This window comes from Sturnira hondurensis, unplaced genomic scaffold, assembly GCF_014824575.4.
Source record: "Sturnira hondurensis isolate 20B ecotype Veracruz unplaced genomic scaffold, ASM1482457v3 Scaffold0014432, whole genome shotgun sequence".
Taxonomy (NCBI): Eukaryota; Metazoa; Chordata; class Mammalia; order Chiroptera; family Phyllostomidae; genus Sturnira; species Sturnira hondurensis.
The window spans coordinates 3,779,226-3,799,023 of record NW_028087063.1 but is presented as its reverse complement, the minus strand read 5'-3'; the positions used below and the strand labels follow the sequence as shown (position 1 = coordinate 3,799,023).

Genomic DNA, 19,798 nt, shown 5'->3' with positions numbered 1-19,798 from the left:
ACCTTTGTTTTACAAGGTAATTTGCTATATGACTATGACTTTGAAGTATTAGACAAGAAAATTATTAAAGGCCTTGTAAGTTCTGAATTTTGCAATTCTGATACAATCTCGGCATTTTACATGTCTGAATGACTGCCTTCATTTTTTTATATTTCCTTTACATTTTAGTCTGTTCTTATTACAGAAGAAAACATTTAACATACCATTACAGAAATAGCAGGTTTAAATAGAGATTTGAAGTAACTTCAAAATACATTTGCACTGAAGTGTACAGAGAGAATAGTTGCTGAGTCAGGGAACACATTCACAGTCTCAATTATTACATTAATTATGGAAAACAAATATGAACCAAGTAACATTTGTCTTACAAGGTAACTGAATTCTATTAACTTTTTAACTGGGGACATGTAAAACAGTTCCACATTTACACACTACTAGTTTCAAAACAGGGTTTTCACTTCTGAGAATGAAAGTTCTCAGTGACAAGCTTTAGATGTGCCACTTAGCCCAGCAGGTATCAAATTTGTCACAAGAAGCAACAATAAACAACAGTTCCCCACAACCCCTGGCATCAGAAAGTCAAATTAGACAATTAAGGCAGAAAAACAATATCCCTACAAAGTATAAATGATTAAGGCCCAAAGACCATGTTTACAAATGGACATAAGATCTCAGTTATTCAACTAAGCAAGTAACTTCATTAGCACAGTAACTCCCTTTCTTACTACTTCCTTATTTCTGACTCTAGGAACAGGTATGCAGCACCTACTGGGCAAGACACTGGGAGCACTAAGAAGGATCAGACATGGTCCCAGTGCTATGCTGGTAAATGTTGAACAACCAGCTCTTGACAGGAAGAGAAGCACTTAATTACAGCATTTATCAATTTCTATGGGGTAAGATACTTCTACTACAGCAAATTTCAAACTTCCAACAATTTGATAACTGGCTTACAAACTTCCTGAAACTTTAACAATCATCTCTCACAAACTATTATAAATCAGCTACAACCCACCACACCTTCAAGTAGCTCATAGTCTCTTCATGGGTACATTTTAGAGAACATAAAAGAATGGGGTAGATAGGGATAAAATTTAAGTAATTATTTTTGTAAGTAATTTTAAAAGTCAAAAGAAACACTGAAATCTGTGAAATTTTCCTACTTCTCTTCTTACTATACCAGTTTTTCTCTTGCTTGAATTTATTTCAGGAGGGTCATCAAGGAACACGTATAAAGGATCTGTGGACAAAGGCAACGGTGATGGGAGGATTGAAGGTGGGGGCTGGGGGTGGGTATACCAGGGGAGAGTAATGGGGGAAAATGTGGACAACTGTAATTACGCAACAATGAAACATTTATTTCAGGAAATTAAAATGTAGTATAATGGGGGAAAGAAAAGAATGAGTGAGGTAAGAAAGAAAAATGACAAGAAAAACACCCTAGGATACACCCTGATGGTTATCATGTTTATGCTAGAAGAAAATACCTACAAAGATAAGTACGAATATGATGTAACCTTTAAAATTCTATCATCTTTAAGCCCTTTCAGTCCCCAGGCCAGAAGACTCGTCCTTTCCTCTCTGGCTGCAGCTTTGATATTAGCTAGCTTCTTTTGCACAATGCTGAGTGCACTGCTTCACACCATTCACAATATAAGCTCATAACAAAAGGCAAAACTAAACTGTGGCGTCTGAAAACTTCCCTTGTGCAATCACCCCTCGTATCAGATCTTAGGCAAGTGCTGCCTGGAGTGACCAGGAAATTCATCTGGTAGCAAAACATGGCGCCTGCAGGCTGGGCACGTTCCCTGCCGCATTAACCAAGGTCTAATGCCCTGAGGAGCAAAAAGACTCGTGTCAGTCTCTCAGCTACAGCCTAGGCTTCACTGAGAAAGCACAATGCAACTCATAGCTAGGTACGGGAAAACAGGCATGAATAGTTGTGTGTGGTACGGAAAAGCCCAGCATTCTATCCGATGGAGCTCAAGAGACAGCAGTGGATAATGATACATGCAAATGATTTCAAGTAAGGCAGTGGGAATCTTGCATAGTTGACTGCTGTATGGTCAAATATTAAAACGATAAGTTTACCTGAGAGTGGAATTTGTGAGCACAAGGCAAAACTGAGAGGTTTTCTGGAGAGAGATTCTCATGACAGATTACACAAGGCTCTTCTTCCTCTTCCTCATCATCCCAGGGAAAACACACATAAGATGTATTCAGCTCATTTCTTTTTCCCAAATTTGAACTGATTTAAAACATTTCATTCTAAGCAAATTACTGGCTCCTTCCCACATGGCAGGCCCTTGTGAGCCAAGGGGGCTTCAGGCCGATTTGGGGGGCTGGACAGCACTGGACTGAGGTGGAGTACAGCTGGGTGAAACACAGCTAGCATTTGGCACTAATTTCCCTTGACCCTGAAAATAAGAATATTATAATTCTTTAAAAAATTGTCCTAAAACAGGAAAAATTAATAGAATAGCACAAAATGAAGGATTAGCAAAAGGGTAAGGTCAATCAGATTAATGATAAAACCTGACCAAAATGTTGGCATTATTGTTTATATACTTAGAGCCAAATAAAAGAAAAATAACTATATATACTCTTTTAATTTAAACAAATGTTTCTGGAAAATTAGGAAAAAATTCCTCTTTTAGAATCATTCAAAGTAACCTAGTGTGAATTTCAGAAGGGTCAATTTATTCTAGAATGATCAGAGGTATTTCATAAAAACTTCCCATGCCACTTGTCCAGTTGAAGTTGAAAATTTATTGTTAATTGATGAATTAATACAATTCCTATTTTTCTGAACATGTTGTGGAGATAATTATGACAGCTAACTGCTGGAGTCAAGGGCTTGAAGGAGTTCAAGATGGAGACTGGATGAGCACAAGACACAGCACTGAGAACAGTAGGAGAGATACAGTTCCACTAAGAGAAAAAAACCACACCCCAGCTGTGGTACTCCACGTCAGGAGGGATCTCAAAGGTATAGAACTTTTCCTTGAGGAGTGACAGATTCAAGTTCCACATCAGGTATCCCAACCCTTAATACATGCACAAGATAGATGAGACCACAAAACACCTGGCTTTGAAAAACAATGGGGAATACATCCAGGAAAAGTACAGAACTGCAGGGAACAGAAATCCCGCTCTTACAGGGTTCATGCACAGACTCACTCGATCAGGAAAGCACAGAGAAAACACCAGAGGAAAAGCACGTAGACCAGTGATTTTCAACCTTTATCCTGTCATGGCACACATAAACTAACTACTAACATTCTGCAGCACACCAAAAAATATATTTTTGCTAATCTGACAAAAATATAGGTATAATTTTGATTTATTCACACCAGAGGCTACTGTTGTGTTGGCTGTTGTCATTTTTTTAATTTGACAATCTAAGGGAAGCGAGCTCAGTGCCCCTGACTGAGCAGCCAGGTACTGCATGCTTTAACAATTCTTGCAGCACAGCAGTGTTTCATGGCACACTGGCTGACAATCACTGACACAAACCACAGTTGAAGGGGACACATTTAATATTCCTGGAAAGGCTGCCAAAGAGGAAGGTAGCAGTAGGGACTCTCCCCGGGACCTGAAACATATTGGCAGCTATTTTCATGATCTAGTTCTGCCGTGCCGATGCCAGTCCTAGCAGACACCATTTGAAAATTTTCCCTCTAGCCTCCTAATGCCAATGGCTGCACTCTGATGAAAGCTTTCACACCCCTATACTTCAGCCCTGCTACATGGTCAGCCCATGCCCACACAGTGGACCAGCAGCCTTTGAAGCCCCTGAAATGGAAGGGTGTATGCTGCCCAACCGGGGACTCCTGGAGCACCAGAGGGTGGCCAGAAGGGATTACCCTGCTGGGCCTGTAGGACATCACCTACACAAGGCTACTTCTTCAAGACTGGGAGACATAGCTGATCTACCTGATACACAGAAACAAACACAGAGAATTAGGTAAAATGACAAGACAGAGGAACATGTTCCAAACAAGGGAACAAGAGAAAACCTAGAAAAAGAACGAAATGCAATAAAGATAAGCAACCGTCATAAAGTTACCCACCAAACTTCAGAGAAAAATGAACACAGTGAGTATTTCAACACTGAGATAGAAAATATAAGAAAGTACCAGTCAGAACTAAAGAATACAATAAACTGCAATGAAAAATACACAAGAAAATAAAAAAGTTAGATGACAGAGAAAAACAGATCAGCAATCTGGAAGAGAACAGTGGAAGTCACTCAAGCTGAAAAGGAACAACAAAAAGAAAAAGAACTTCAAAAATATGAGAATATTTAAGGACCTCTGGGACACCACCAAGCACACTAACATTTGCAGTACTGGGGTCCCAGAAGGAGATGAAAGAAAGAGACAAAACTGCCCTAACTTGAGGAAGGAAACAGACATGCAGGTCCAGGAAGCACACAGTCCCAAACAAGATGAACCCAAAGAGGTCCACACCAAGATACATTATAATCACCATGCAAACATTTAGAGATAAAGGGAGAATCTTTTTTTTTAATGTTTATTTTTTAGAGAGAAGGGGAGAGGGAAAGAAAAACACCAATCAGTTGCCTCTTGCATTGCCCCCAACTGGGGACCTGGCCCTGCAACCCAGGCATGCGCCCTGACTGGGAATTGAACTGATTACCTTCTGGTTTGTGGAACAACACCCAACCCACTGAGCTGCACCATTCGGGGCTAAAGAGATAATCTTAATAGCAGCAATAGAAAAGCAAGTAGCAACAAACAAGCCAACCTCCTTGGATGATGAGCTGATGTTTAAGCAGAAATTTGTATGCCAGAAGGGAGTCACACAATATACCTAGAGCGCTAAAAGAAAAAAACCTACTTCCAAGAATACTCTACCTGGCAAGGTATCATTCAGAATTAAAGGAGAGAAAGAGTTCCCCAGACAAGCAAAAGCTAAAGAAGTTCATCACCACCAAACCAGCCATACAACAAAAGTTGAGACTTCCTTAAGTGGAAAAAGAAAAGGTGCTAACTAGGAATAAGAAAATATGTGAATCAGGGAGATCCAAGATGGCAGTGGAGTAGCGGAGGTTGCACTTAGCTTCTCCCCAAATCAAATTGGAGTTAAACTAAATCACAGAACAATCTACCTGAATAATCAACTGAAGACTAGCTAAACAGAAGTCTTATAAGGACATATAGGAGGGTGGAAATGTGAACACAACTGGACCAGCACACACACGCGGCAGTTGAGAAACCAGAGAAATGACCTCAGGTGCAAAGGTTTGCCTTGAGGAGTGAGGGGTCTCAACCCCATGCCAGGCTCCTAACCTGGAGCACCAAAGCAGAGAAGTGGAGCCCATGTCACATGTGGCTGTGACAATCAGTGGGGATTCTGACCACCGGAGACAGACAGGAATCTGCTAGAAACCCAGGCGCCCTCTCATAGGGCCAGCACACACAATCTCATTTGTGGGCACTCACCCTAAATCCAGCACAGGGATGGCAGCTCTGAGATGACAAGAGCCACACAGGGACAGACTGGGTTGTGTCCCGCTCCGGCCACAGACACCATTTTCCTGGGTAGAGCACTCCCGCCATACGGCATCCATCAGCCCAGGGAGAGCTAGTGGCCCCACCCTGCCAAGCTGGCATCCCGCTGGGAAATCAGCAGTCTGCAAGCAACCTGGGCCCTCTGCAGTCTTTCTTGAAAGGCTCTCAAGGAGGTCCAGGCAGTCTCAGTGAGCATCAGAGGTACCCAAAGAGAGACCTAGTTGTGTGGCTCTGGGGCAAAGCCATCTTTTCCCTCATGTACACTATCCAGGGCCACCATTCCTGTGCTGAGCCCTCCCTCCACAAAGCCAAATCCTGTTCTGTCACAGCCTGATGAACTCTGATGACTCCCTGAGACCCTGCCACCCACCACAGAGATCTGCAGGCCCCAGGTGGGTAGCAGCTGACCTTGGTTTACACTGAGGCTTTTGCTGAGTGGCTTCAGGCCTGGCACTGGTGCTGAGTTTGAATCTGTATCAGCCTAGTGAACACCACTTGTCCCTACCTGGTGACTCAGAACCTGTCTCATGTAATTCACACACTGCCAGAAGTTCTTTCAGCAGCTAAACCAAACAGGTAGTAGAAGACAGAGCCAGGTCTCAGAGTGAATTAGGCCTTCTACTAACTTGCCCCAGACTCAATTCTGGTAAAAGCCGGCCTTGGTGCAAATTTTGGCGGGGCAGCATGCATCTAGGACCAGCAAAAGTGGCCACCAACTGTGGATCAACTTGTAGCTCCTAACAAGTAGCTGAGGACTGATCACTGGAAGATTCTTACATTGACCTGCATTGGAGCTCCTCGCAAGAGTCCCCAGAACCAACACGCCCAGAGGCTGGCTTCAGACCCCATAGGAGCATGACCTGATTAGCTCTACAAGCAGCACACCCAAAGGGAGATCTCAGGTGGTACCATACCCCACTGTGGAGAACTCTGCTTCCTGGGGTCAGCTACCCTACACAGTAGCTCCTACACTTCGGTCAGGGGTCAATCTTCAGTCATCCAGGTTTAGGGTCAACCCCACCCACAGATAAGCAACAGCAATCAAGACTCAACTACAACAGGACTCACATTATCCACACAAGGGGCATTCTTGGAATACGTAGCTCAGGTGATCAGTGACACTGTACAGTTGAACCCCACAGGACACCTACTACATAAGGCCACCCCATCAAGACTGGGAAAGACAACAAATAACCTAATATACAGAAAAAAATAGAGAGGCAGCCAAAAAGGGGAGACAAAGAAACATGTCCCAAATGAAAGAACAGGAGAAATCCCCCCAAAAGAACTAAATGAAATGGAAGAAAACAATCTACTAGGTAGAGTTCAAAACACTGATTGAAAGGATACTCAAAAAACTTAGGTAGAACTTCAAAAGCAGTGAAAAGGACAAAGAAACTATAAAATAGAACAATTCAGAAATGAAGAATAAAATATTTAAAATGAGGCATACACTAAAAGTCAACAGCAGATTAGATGAAGCATAGGGTTGAATCAGTAATATATAAAATACAAAGTAGCAGAAAATGCCCATTCAGAGCAGCAAAAAGGAAAAATTATAAGTGAGGATTTTTAAGGGACGTCTAAGGAGACATGAAGCATAACAATATCCATATCACAAAAGTACTAGAAAAACAGAGACAGCAAGGGATCTAGAACCTATTTGAAGAAATAATTACTGAAAGCTTCCCTAACTGGTGGAAGAAAAAGACAAAGTACAGGAAGCACAAAGAATCCCAAACAAGATGAACCCAAAGAGGCCCACTCCAAGATACAACATAGTTAAAATGACAGAAGTTAAAGACAAAGAGAGAATCTTAAAAGCAGCAGGAGAAAAAGTTAGTTATCTACAAAGGAGCTCCCATAAGACTGGCAGCTAATTTCGCAACAAAAACATTTCAGGCCAGAAGGGACTGTCACAAAATACTCAAAGTGATGAAAAGCAAGGAACCTTACTCTACCTAGCAAGGTTATAATTGAAAATTGAAGAAAAAATAAAGACCTTCCGAGATAAAAATGAAAGCTAAAGTATATGATCGCCACTAAACCAGTGTTACAAGAATGTTAAAGAGGAGACTTCCGCCAAGATGGAGGCATAGGTGGAAACACTGTGCCTTCTCCCACAACCAAGTTTGAATACAACAAAGGTTTTGAGAAACAAAGACACAACCAAAGGACAGAAAATTGAATTATACGGAAGTCCGACAACATCTAACCGTTCAACGGAGACGGTAAGAGGGGCAGAGCCAGCAGCGAGCAGGGTTGGACAGGACAGGTCCCCCGACCCAGGCACAGAGGCAGCCTGGAATCAGTCGGGGTGCAGGGCAGACTGACCAAGGTCACACATTCGCGCACAGTGAGACGGACCACGCAGGCCCCAGGGGGCAAACCCAGTGGTGGAGGGCTGACAGCGGTGGCACATTCGAGTGCAGTGGAACGAAACGTGTGGGCCTGGTGACGGTGGTGACTACGGTGCTGGTGGGAGCAACAGCGGCAGGCGGCAGAGGGAAGCCATTGTCCCTCTTTGACCCCGCCCCCACACACAGCGTCACAACCCAGTGACTTAGTTGCCCTGCGCTAGTGAACACCTTAGGACTCTGATCCTGCTATGGAACAGGCACGAACAGCCCAAAAGATGGTGCAAGAAGAACTCAAAGTCCCAGAGCCAATAACTCTAAGTGACCGAGAAATTGCTAGCCTCTNCTTCAGTCAGGGGTCAATCTTCAGTCATCCAGGTTTAGGGTCAACCATACCCACAGATAAGCAACAGCAATCAAGACTCAACTACAACAGGACTCACATTATCCACACAAGGGGCATTCTTGGAATACGTAGCTCAGGTGATCAGTGACACTGTACAGTTGAACCCCACAGGACACCTACTACATAAGGCCACCCCATCAAGACTGGGAAAGACAACAAATAACCTAATATACAGAAAAAAATACAGAGAGGCAGCCAAAAAGGGGAGACAAAGAAACATGTCCCAAATGAAAGAGCAGGAGAAATCCCCCCCAAAGAACTAAATGAAATGGAAGAAAACAATCTACTAGCTAGAGTTCAAAACACTGATTGTAAGGATGCTCAAAAAACTTAGGTAGAACTTCAAAAGCAGTGAAAAGGACAAAGAAACTATAAAATAGAACAATTCAGGCCCTGGCTGGCGAAGCTCAGTGGATTGAGCACAGGCCTGCAAACTAGAGGATCGCGGTTCAGTTCCCAGTCAGGACACATGCCTGGGTTGCAGGCCAGTTCCCTGCAGGCCAACTCCCAGCAGGGGACGCATGAAAGGCAACCATACATTGATGTTTCTCTCCCTCTCTCCTTCCCCTCCAAAGATAAATAAATAAATAAAATCTTTAAAAAAATAAAATAGAACAATTCAGAAATGAAGAATAAAATATTTAAAATGAGGCATACACTAAAAGTCAACAGCAGATTAGATGAAGCAGAGGGTTGAATCAGTAATATATAAAATACAAGGTAGCAGAAAATGCCCATTCAGAGCAGCAAAAAGAAAAAATTATAAGTGAGGATTTTTAAGGGACGTCTAAGGAGACATGAAGCATGACAATATCCATATCACAAAAGTACTAGAAAAACAGAGACAGCAAGGGATCTAGAACCTATGTGAAGAAATAATTACTGAAAGCCTCCCTAACTGGTAGAAGAAAAAGACAAAGTACAGGAAGCACAAAGAATCCCAAACAAGATGAACCCAAAGAGGCCCACTCCAAGATACAACATAATTAAAATGACAGAAGTTAAAGACAAAGAGAGAATCTTAAAAGCAGCAGGAGAAAAAGTTAGTTATCTACAAAGGAGCTCCCATAAGACTGGCAGCTAATTTCGCAACAAAAACATTTCAGGCCAGAAGGGACTGTCACAAAATACTCAAAGTGATGAAAAGCAAGGAACCTTACTCTACCTAGCAAGGTTATAATTGAAAATTGAAGAAAAAATAAAGACCTTCCGAGATAAAATGAAAGCTAAAGTATATGATCGCCACTAAACCAGTGTTACAAGAATGTTAAAGAGACTTTTTAAAGAAAAGAAAGAAAAAAAGAGGAGCACAAATATGTACTAAATCATCAATAAATATGTACCTATCAGTATCCACTTTAAGTGTAAAAGGAGTAAATGCTCCAATCAAAAGGAATAGGGTAGGTAAATGGATAAGAAAATAAGACCTACATATATGCTCTCTCAAAGAGACCGACTTCACCCTGGTGAAGGCTGGTGTGGCTCAGTGGATTGAGTGCCAACCTGCAAACCAAAGGATTACTAATCCGATTCCTAGTCAGGGCACACGCCTGGGTTGCAGGCCAGGTCCCCAATAGGGGGCACACGAGAGGCAATCACACATTGATGTTTTTCTTCCTCTCTTTCTCCCTCTCCCTTCCTCTCTCTCTGAAAATATCTTTTAAAAGAAAGAGACCCACTTCAGGTCAAAAGATACACATAGACTGAAAGCAAAGAAATGGAAAAAGACATTTATGCACTCAACAAAGGAACATGTAAATACACAAAGAAAATCTTAACAGAAATAAAGGAAGAGATCGACAGTAATACAGTCATAGTAGTGGACTTTAAAACCATATTGATATCAATGGTTAAATTTTCCATTTACAAAACCAGTAAAGAAAGAGTAGCCTTAAATGACATGCTAGACCAGATGGGTTTAATTGATATTTCGAGAGTATTTTACCCAAAGAAGCAGAGTATGCTTTCTTTCCTAGTACACAAGAAATATTTTTCCAGAATAGACCACATGTTACACCACAAAACCTACCTCAATAAATTTCAGAAGAATGAAATCATATCAAACATCTCTGATCACAATGGCATGAAACTTAAGAATCTATTACAACAAAAAACTGAACCACACAAAAACATAGAAGCCATGTTACTAAACAACAAGTGGGTTAACAATGAGTTCAAAAGATAAAAATATTTTGAGGCAAATGAAAATGAAAAGACAATAATACATAATCTCTGGGAAACAGTGAAAGCAGTGCTAAGAGGGAAATTCATAGCAATACAGGCCTGCCTCAAGAAACAAGAAGAATCTTAAATGAGCTTAAATTGTACCTACATGAACTATAAAAAGAACAACAGACAAAGCTCAAGGTGAGTAGGAGTAAATAATAAAAACCAGAATGGAAACAAACATAATAGAATCTAAAAAAAAAAAAAAAAACAATACAAAACAGTGATGAAACCAAGAGCTGGTTCTTTAAAAACATAAACAGGATTGATAAGTCTTTAACAAGGATGAAAGAGGGGGGCGGGGGAGAGTGGAGGGGGGAGAAAGAAGAGGAGAGATGCAACTTAATAAAACAGGAATAAAAAACAAGTAAAAACTAATACAAAGGATTAAAGAAAATATTGCAAACAACTATATGCCAACATTTTGGACAATCTGAAAGATATGGATAAATTCCTAAAATATACAATTTACAAGAAAGACCAAGTTAAGAAGAAACAAAATCTGAATAGACTGATTAAGCAACAAAAACAATCCCAAACAAAAATCCTGGACTTGATAGCTTCACAGGTGAATTTTACCGAACATTCAAAGAAGAACTAGTACCTATTCTTCTCAAACTCTTCCAAAAGATTCTAGAGTTTAGAACATTTATGAGGCAAGCATTATCCTAATTGCAAAAGTAGCTAAAGACACTACAAAGAAAGAAAAATTACAGGCCAGTATCCCAGATGAACACAGATGCAAAAATATTCAACAAAATATTAGCCAATCAAATACAGCAAAACATTGAAAAGATCATATGCTATGATAAAGTGGGATTTATTCCTGGACACAAGATTTGTACAATACATGCAAGACAATTAACATGACATACTGCATTTACAAAATTAAGGATAAAATTACAATCATGTCATCAGTTATAGAAAACGTGTTTGACAAAATCCAGTGCCCATTTATCATAAAAATTCTCAGCTAAGTGTGAATACAGGAAACATATATCAACATAATAAAAGCCATATATGAGAAAAACAGAGCTAATATCATACTCAGCAGAAAAAAAACCTAAAAGAAAGCATTACCCTTAAGATCTAGAACAAGACAGGGATATTCACTTTTGCCACTCTTATTCAGCATAGTACCCTAAGTCTTAGGTACAACAATCAGGCAAGAAGAAGAAATTTCAAAAATCCAAATGGAAAAAGAAGTAAAACTGTCTTATTCGCATATGACATTATACTGTATACAGAGAACCCTAAGCCTTCCACCAAAAAAAAAAAATGACTGGAAATGATAAATGAATCAGTAAAGTAGCAGGACACAAAATAAATATTCAGAATTTGGTTTTATTTTTATATACCAATAATGAACTATCAGAAGGGGAAATTAAGAAAACAATCCATTTACAATTGCATGAAAAGATAAATATCTAGGACTAAATTTAACCAAGTAGGTAAAAGATCTATACCTAGAAAACTGTAACACACTGAACAGAGAAACTGAAGAAGACACAAATAAGTGACAGCATATACCGTGCTCATGGATACAAAGAACTAACATCATTAAAATGCCCATACTACCCAAAGCAATCTACATGCTCAATGCAATTCCTTTCAAAATACCCATGGCATGTTTCACAGAAGTAGAATAAATATTTCAAAAATTTACAAGGAACCACTAAAGACCTTGAATAGAAAACTTGAGAAAGAACAAAGTTGGAGTTATCATGCTACCTAATATAAAGCGATATTACAATGCTATAGTAATCGAAATAGCGTGGTACTGGCATAAAAACACACACATATATATCAATGGAACAGAATAAGAGAACCCAGAAATAAGTCCACATCTATATGTTCAATTCATATATGAAACAAGAGGCAAGAAAATACAGAGTTAAAGACAGTGTATTCAACAAATGCTGTTGGGAAAACTGGGCATGCAAAAAATTGAGACAAGACAACTTTCTTATACTATATACAAGAAGAAACTCAAAATACAATAAGACTCAAATGCAACACTTGAAACCATAAAACTCCTAGAAGTGAACAAAGGCAATAAAATCTTTGAAATTTCTCTTAATAATATTTTTTCTGACATATCTCCTCAGGAAATGAGATTTAAAAAATAAACAAATGGAATAAATAAAAGTAAAAAGTTTTTGCACAGTGACAGAAACCATAAACAAAATAAAAAGACAACCCACTGAATGGAAGAATACGTTCACCAATGATACATCAGATAAGGAATTAATATCTAAAATTCATAAAGAAATTATATTACTCAACACTAAAAAAATAAGTAATTCAATTTAAAAAATGCACAAAAGACCTGGATACTTTTCCAAAGAGAACAAACAGGTGGCCTATATACATATGCAAAGATGCTCAACATCACAAATTATCAGAGAAATGCAAATTAAAACCACAGTAAGATATCATCTCACACCTGTCAAAATGGCTATCATTAAGAAATCAACAAGTGTTGACCAGGATGTGGAGAAAAGGGAACCCTCATGCACTGTTGGTGGGAACGCAGACTGGGCAGCCACTGTGGAAAGCAGTATGGAGGCTCCTCAAAAAATGAAAAATGGATTTGCCTTATGGACCAGCAATTCTACTTCTATGCATTATCCTAAGAAACTCAAAACACTCATTTTAAAGAATATATACACCTATGTTCTCTGCAGCATTTACAGTAGTCAAGATATGGAAGCAACCCAAGTGTCCGTAAATAGACAAGTGTATAAAAAAGCTGTGGTACATATATACAATGGAATATAACTGCCATAAAAAAGAATGAAATCTTACTATTTGTGACAGCACAGATGGACCTAGAGGGTATTATGCTAAGTCACATAAGTTAGACAGAAATACAAATACCATGTGGTTTCACATATATGTGGAAACTGAACAGCAAAACAAACAAACAAAGCAGATACAGACTCATAGTTAAGGAAATCAGACTGGTGGTCACCAGAGGGAAGGGTGTGGAGAGGCTGGGTGAAAAAAGTGAAAGGGAATAAGAAGTACAAATTGTCAGTCACAAAATAGTCATGAGAATGTAAAGTACAGCATAGGGAATAGAGTCAATAACATTGTAATAACTATGTATGGTGCCAGGTGGGGATCGTTTTGTAAAATATATGACTGTAAAACCAGTATGCTATACACTTGAAACTAAAACAAAATAATATTGAATATAAACTGTAATTAAAATAAAAATATGAATGAAAATGTCTCACTGATGAAAGCAAATATACAGTAAAGGGAGTGGATTAACCACATATGAGTAGAGAGTCCCCCCAAAATATTAATTTATTTATAAAAAATAGTGTATTTATTCTTACACACTTAAACTTCAGTTACCTTCAAAGTACTCTCCATCTGATGGAGTACTCTGATGCAATACACCTATTGAGACATTTTTTCCACTGCTAAAAACAGTTTTGAACTCATTGATTTTGATGCTTTTTAATGCTTCTGCCATTTTTCATTTCTTCTCTTCCACATGGACAAAGTGTCTCCCTTTGAGGACTTTTTTCATATGGGAAAACAAAGGAAAGTCACTTAGGGTGGTATCAGGTAAATAAGAAGGGTGGGGCATGAGGGTCATGCCATTTTTGGTCAAAAACTGCTTGACATTCGGTGTGGTATGGGCTGGTAAATCACCCATCATGAAATGGGCAAACACCTTGAAAGAGTCTTAAAAAAAATCACTGAAGCTGTATGCAGCCTCTCACAACAATGCCAGCTACTGCACTGACAGGGATAAGCTCCTAGAACATCTAGCTAGCCAGAGAAGCCTGCACTATATACAAGGGACACACTCTGTAGAAGATAAGTCTGTTTTCTGGGGGTCCCCCATCATATAAAACCAGTATAAAGATTAAATGACAAAAAGTACCTATAGTATTTTTATAGTACCTATAGATACTACTATCTTGTAGTATCTACACCTACAAGAATTAGTTAAGAGATACACAAAATAGAAATGTGTCAACTATCACAGCCAATATATAAAATGTGTGTTCAGGGATAGAAATATAGTGATTTTAAAATGCATTCAAATGTAAGTGGCCATTGACTTAAAATAGACTTCCATACATAGGTTATTATATGAACCTCATGATAACCGTAAACCAAAAACCTATGATACACAAAAGTTAAGAAAAAGGAATCCATACATAATACTAAAAGAATTAATCAAATCACAAGGGAAGAAAGCAAGAGAAGGAATAGCAAAGAAGTACAAAACAACCAGAAAACAGTTAACAAAATGGCAATAAATACATGCTTATCAATAATTACTTTAAATTTATATAGACAAAATGCTCCAACTAAAGACAAAGGAGGGCTAAATGAATAAAAAATCAAGAGCTCTATTTATGCTACCTGCAAGAGACTAACCTCATACCTAAGACACACAGACTTTAAGTGAAAACATTAAAAATATATGAGTATATTCTTGCAAATGAAGATTTTAAAAAGCTGGGGTAGCAATATTTTTATCAGACAAGACAGACTTTAAAAGAAAGGTAAAAGTACTGTGGGAAATTTAAACAATGGAATACTACTTGGCCATAAAAAATTTTACCTTTTGTAACAGCATGGATGGACCTGGAGAACATTATGCTAAGTGTAACAAGCCAGTCAGAGAAAGATAAATGCAATATGATTTCACTCATGTGTGGAATCTAATGAATAAACTGAACTAAGAAAAACAGACACAGACTCATAGAGAGCAGGTGACAGCTACTGGTGGGGGAGCTTGCGGGTGGAGGAATCAAGCAAAATGAAAAAAGGACTCAAGGACATGAACAACAATATGGTGATCGCTGGAGGGGTTAAATGGTAATGGCAGAAGTACAGTGAAAATTTTTTAAATAAATCAATTAAAAGGCCTTAAAAAAGAAAACTGCTAAAAACAGATTGTTACAAGAAACAAAGAACTGCATTTATCTTAAATAAATTTATTTTAATAAAACTTGAATTATATCAAACATCTTTCCTGACTACAATGGCATGAAACTAGAACTCAATTATAAGAAATATGAAAATAACACAAACATGCAGAAGCCAAATAACATGCTACTAAACAACCAATAGGTCAGTGAAAAAAACCACAGGTAAAATTTTTAAAAAATCACATTGAGACAAGTGAAAATGGAAACATAATAATCCAAAATCTATGGGCTGCAACAAAAGGAGTTCTAAGAGAAGGGGTTATAGCAATATAGGCCAGCCACAAGGAACAGGAAAAAAAAGTCTCCTACAGTCTAACCTCACAGCTAAAGAAAACAGAAAAAGAACAACAATCATAACCCAAAGTTACTGGAAAGAACGAATAATAAAATCAGAGTGGAAATAAATAGAGACTGAAAAACAATAGAAAAAATTAATGAAACTGAGAACTGGTTCTTTGAAAAGATAAACAAAATTAATAAATCNAGATAGGTGGGAGGGTGAGAATAGTGGGGGAAATATAGAATCTAAAGAAATTGAGACACGGGGTTATAAACTAAGGGGGGGAGAATAGTGGGGGAGGGAGTGTGCGGGTGGAGGGGAATGAAGGGGTGGAATAGAACAACTGTAATGGTATAATCAATAAAATATATTTTTAAAAAAGAAATATGAAAATAACACAAACATGCAGAAGCCAAATAACATGCTACTAAACAACCAATAGGTCAGTGAAAAAAATCACAGGGAAAATTTTAAAAAATCACATTGAGACAAGTGAAAATGGAAACATAATAATCCAAAATCTATGGGCTGCAACAATAGGAGTTCTAAGAGAAGGGGTTATAGCAATATAGGCCTGCCACAAGGAACAGGAAAAAAAAATCTCTTACAGTCTAACCTCACAGCTAAAGAAAACAGAAAAAGAACGACAATCATAACCCAAAGTTATTGGAAAGAACGAATAATAAAATCAGAGTGGAAATAAATAGAGACTGAAAAACAATAGAAAAAATTAATGGAACTGAGAACTGGTTCTTTGAAAAGATAAACAAAATTAATAAATCTTTAATCAGACTCCTTTAGAAAAAAAAGAGGGTCCAAATAAATAAAAGTAGAAATTAAAGAGAAGATACAACTAACACACAGAAAAAGGATTGTAAGATATTGCTACAAACATTACATGCCACCCAACTGAATGACCTGAAAGGGATAAACTTCTAAAAAAATACAATCTTCCAAATCTGAATCAGAAAGAAATAAAAAATCTGAACAGAATGGTCCCTAGTAATGAGTAAGTAACCAAAAACAAACAAATAAACAAACAAACAAAAACCCAACTGCCAACAAACAAAAGTCCAGGACCAGACAACTTCACAGGTGAAGTCTACCACACATTTAAAGATAAGTTAATACCTATCATTCTCAAACTATTCCAAAATATAGAAGAGAAAGGAACACTTCCAAACTCATTTTATGATGCTAATGTTAACAAGACAAAGACACTAACTAAAAAATCCATGGGCCAATATACCTGATGAATATAGATGGAAAAATCCTCAACAAAATATATCAAACCACATTCAATAATACACTAAAAATAGATATATCATGATCAAATGGAATATTCCAAGGATGCAAGGATGGCTTAATATCCACAAATCAATTAACATGATACACCACATTAACAAAAGCCAAAGGTAAATACGATTGATATGCTTATTTCAAGAGATGCAGAAAATGCATCTGACAAAATTCAATATCCATTTATGATAAACACTCTCAATAAAATATATACAGAGTGAATATGCCCTCAACATAATAACGGCCATATATGACAAACATATAGCTAACATCTTACTCAACAGTGAAAAGCTAAAAGGTTTTCCACTGAGATCAGGAACAAGAAAAGCATGCCCACTCTCCCTGCTTTTATTTGACATATTAGTGGAACTCCTAGCCACAGAAATCAGACAAGAAAAAGAAATAAAAGACATCTAATTTGTAAAGGAAAAAATAAAGCTCACTGTTTTTTAGGTGACATATAATATACATAGAAATGCCAAATATTCTACCACAAATTATTAGAACTAATAAATAAATTGATTAATATTGCAGGACACAAAATTAATACATAGAAATTTGTTGCATTCTTATACATTAATAACAAACTATCAAAAAGAAATTATGAAAACAATTCCATGTACAATTGCATCATAAGAATAAAATACCTAGAAATGAATTTAACCAATGAGTGAAATACCTGTACTCTGAAAACTGTAAGATGCTGATGAAATTGAAGATGATACAAATAAATGGAAAGACACATCATGTTCATGGATTAGGAAAATTAATATTGTTAGTGTCTATACTGACCAAAGCAATCTACAGGATCAATGCAATCCCTACCAAAATACCAATGAGATTTTTCACAGAACTAGATAAATAATCCAAAAATTTGTATTGAGTGACAAAGACCCCAAATAGCCAAAGCAATCTTGAGAAATAACAACAAAACTGAAAGTATCGCACACCCTGTTTTCAAACTATACTATAAACTTATGGTAATCAAAACAGTATGGTACCAGCAAAAACACAGAGATAAACAGACAAGAATAAAGTGACCAGAAATAAACCCATATTTATGTGACAAAGAAGGCAAGAACATACAATGGGGAAAACACAATCTGTTCAATAAATGGTGTTTGAAAAACTAGACAAATACATGTAAAAGAATGAAACAGAACCACTTTCTTACACCATACACAAAAATAAACTCAAAATGGATAAAACACTTTAATGTAAAACCTGAAGTTGTAAAACTCCAAGGGAGAAATCAGGAGGTAAACACTTTGACATCATTCTTAACAGTACTTTTATGGCTGCATCTCTTCAGGAAATGACAACAAAAGAAAAAATAAACAGATGGGACTGCATCAGACTAAAAACTTTTGCACAGTGAAGGAAACCATCAACAAAATAAAAAGATAACCTACTGAATGTCAGAGGATATTTGCANAAGCAATCTTGAGAAATAACAACAAAACTGAAAGTATCGCACACCCTGTTTTCAAACTATACTATAAACTTATGGTAATCAAAACAGTATGGTACCAGCAAAAACACAAACATAGATAAATAGACAAGAAGAAAGTGACCAGAAATAAACCCATATTTATGTGACAAAGAAGGCAAGAACATACAGTGGGGAAAACACAATCTGTTCAATAAATGGTGTTTGAAAAACTAGACAAATACATGTAAAAGAATGAAACACCTGGCTGGTGTAGCTCAGTGGATTGAGCACGGGCCTGCGAACCACACGATCGCGGTTTGTTTCCCAGTCAGGGCACATGCCTGGGTTGCAGGCCAGTTCCCCGCAGGGGCCAGTTCCCAGCAGGGGATGCATGAGAAGCAACCATACATTGCTGTTTCTCTTCCTCTCTCCTTCCCTTCCCCTCTAAAGATAAATAAATAAAATATTAAAAAAAAAAGAATGAAACAGAACCACTTTCTTACACCATACACAAAAATAAGCTCAAAATGGATAAAACACTTAAATGTAAAACCTGAAGTAAAACTCCAAGGGAGAAATCAGGAGGTAAACACTTTGACATCATTCTTAACAGTATTTTTATGGCAGCATCTCTTCGGGAAATGACAACAACAAAAAAAAAATAAACAGATGGGACTGCATCAGACTAAAAACTTTTGCACAGTGAAGGAAACCATCAACAAAATAAAAAGATAACCTACTGAATGTCAGAGGATATTTGCAAGTGGTATACCTAATAGGGGGTTAATATCCAAAATATAAAAACTAATATAACTTAAAACTAATATAACTTAATATCAAAAAATCCAACTAAAAATAGGCAGAGGATCTAAATAGACATTTTTCAAAAAGACATACATAGGAAGATGCTCAACATCACGAGTTATCAGGGAAATGCAAATCAAAACCACAATGAGATATCACCTTACACCTATCAAATAGCTTATCAAAAAGACAACAAATTAGTGTCAGCAAAGATATGGAGAAAAGGGAACCCTCTTGCATTGTTGGTGTAAGTTTCTTTAAAGAATTAAAAATAAGAACTAACATTTGATCCAGCAATTCTACTTCTGTATATTTATTGGAAGAAAACAAAACCACTGATTTGAAAAAATATAATGACTCCTATGTTCATTGCAGTGTTATTTACAATGGCCAAGATACAGAAGCAACCTAAATGTCCATGGACAGATAAATGGATAAAGAAGATGTGGTATGTGTATCTATCTATCTATATGTAGATTAACACACACACATG

The 19,798-nt window shown here is 37.6% G+C and overlaps 1 protein-coding gene across 1 annotated transcript in view; it reads right to left on the bottom strand.

Annotated features, from left to right (window-relative positions):
* Positions 1-1,652: 1,652 nt before the first annotated feature.
* The window catches only part of DZIP3 (DAZ interacting zinc finger protein 3), a 99,802-nt gene continuing 81,656 nt past the window's right edge, over positions 1,653-19,798 (bottom strand). Inside the window, 3 exon segments of the mRNA XM_037063359.1 lie at positions 1,653-1,835; positions 2,092-2,194; positions 2,275-2,421. Coding sequence (XP_036919254.1) covers positions 1,725-1,835; positions 2,092-2,194; positions 2,275-2,421 — 361 coding nt within the window. The 3' untranslated portion in view covers positions 1,653-1,724.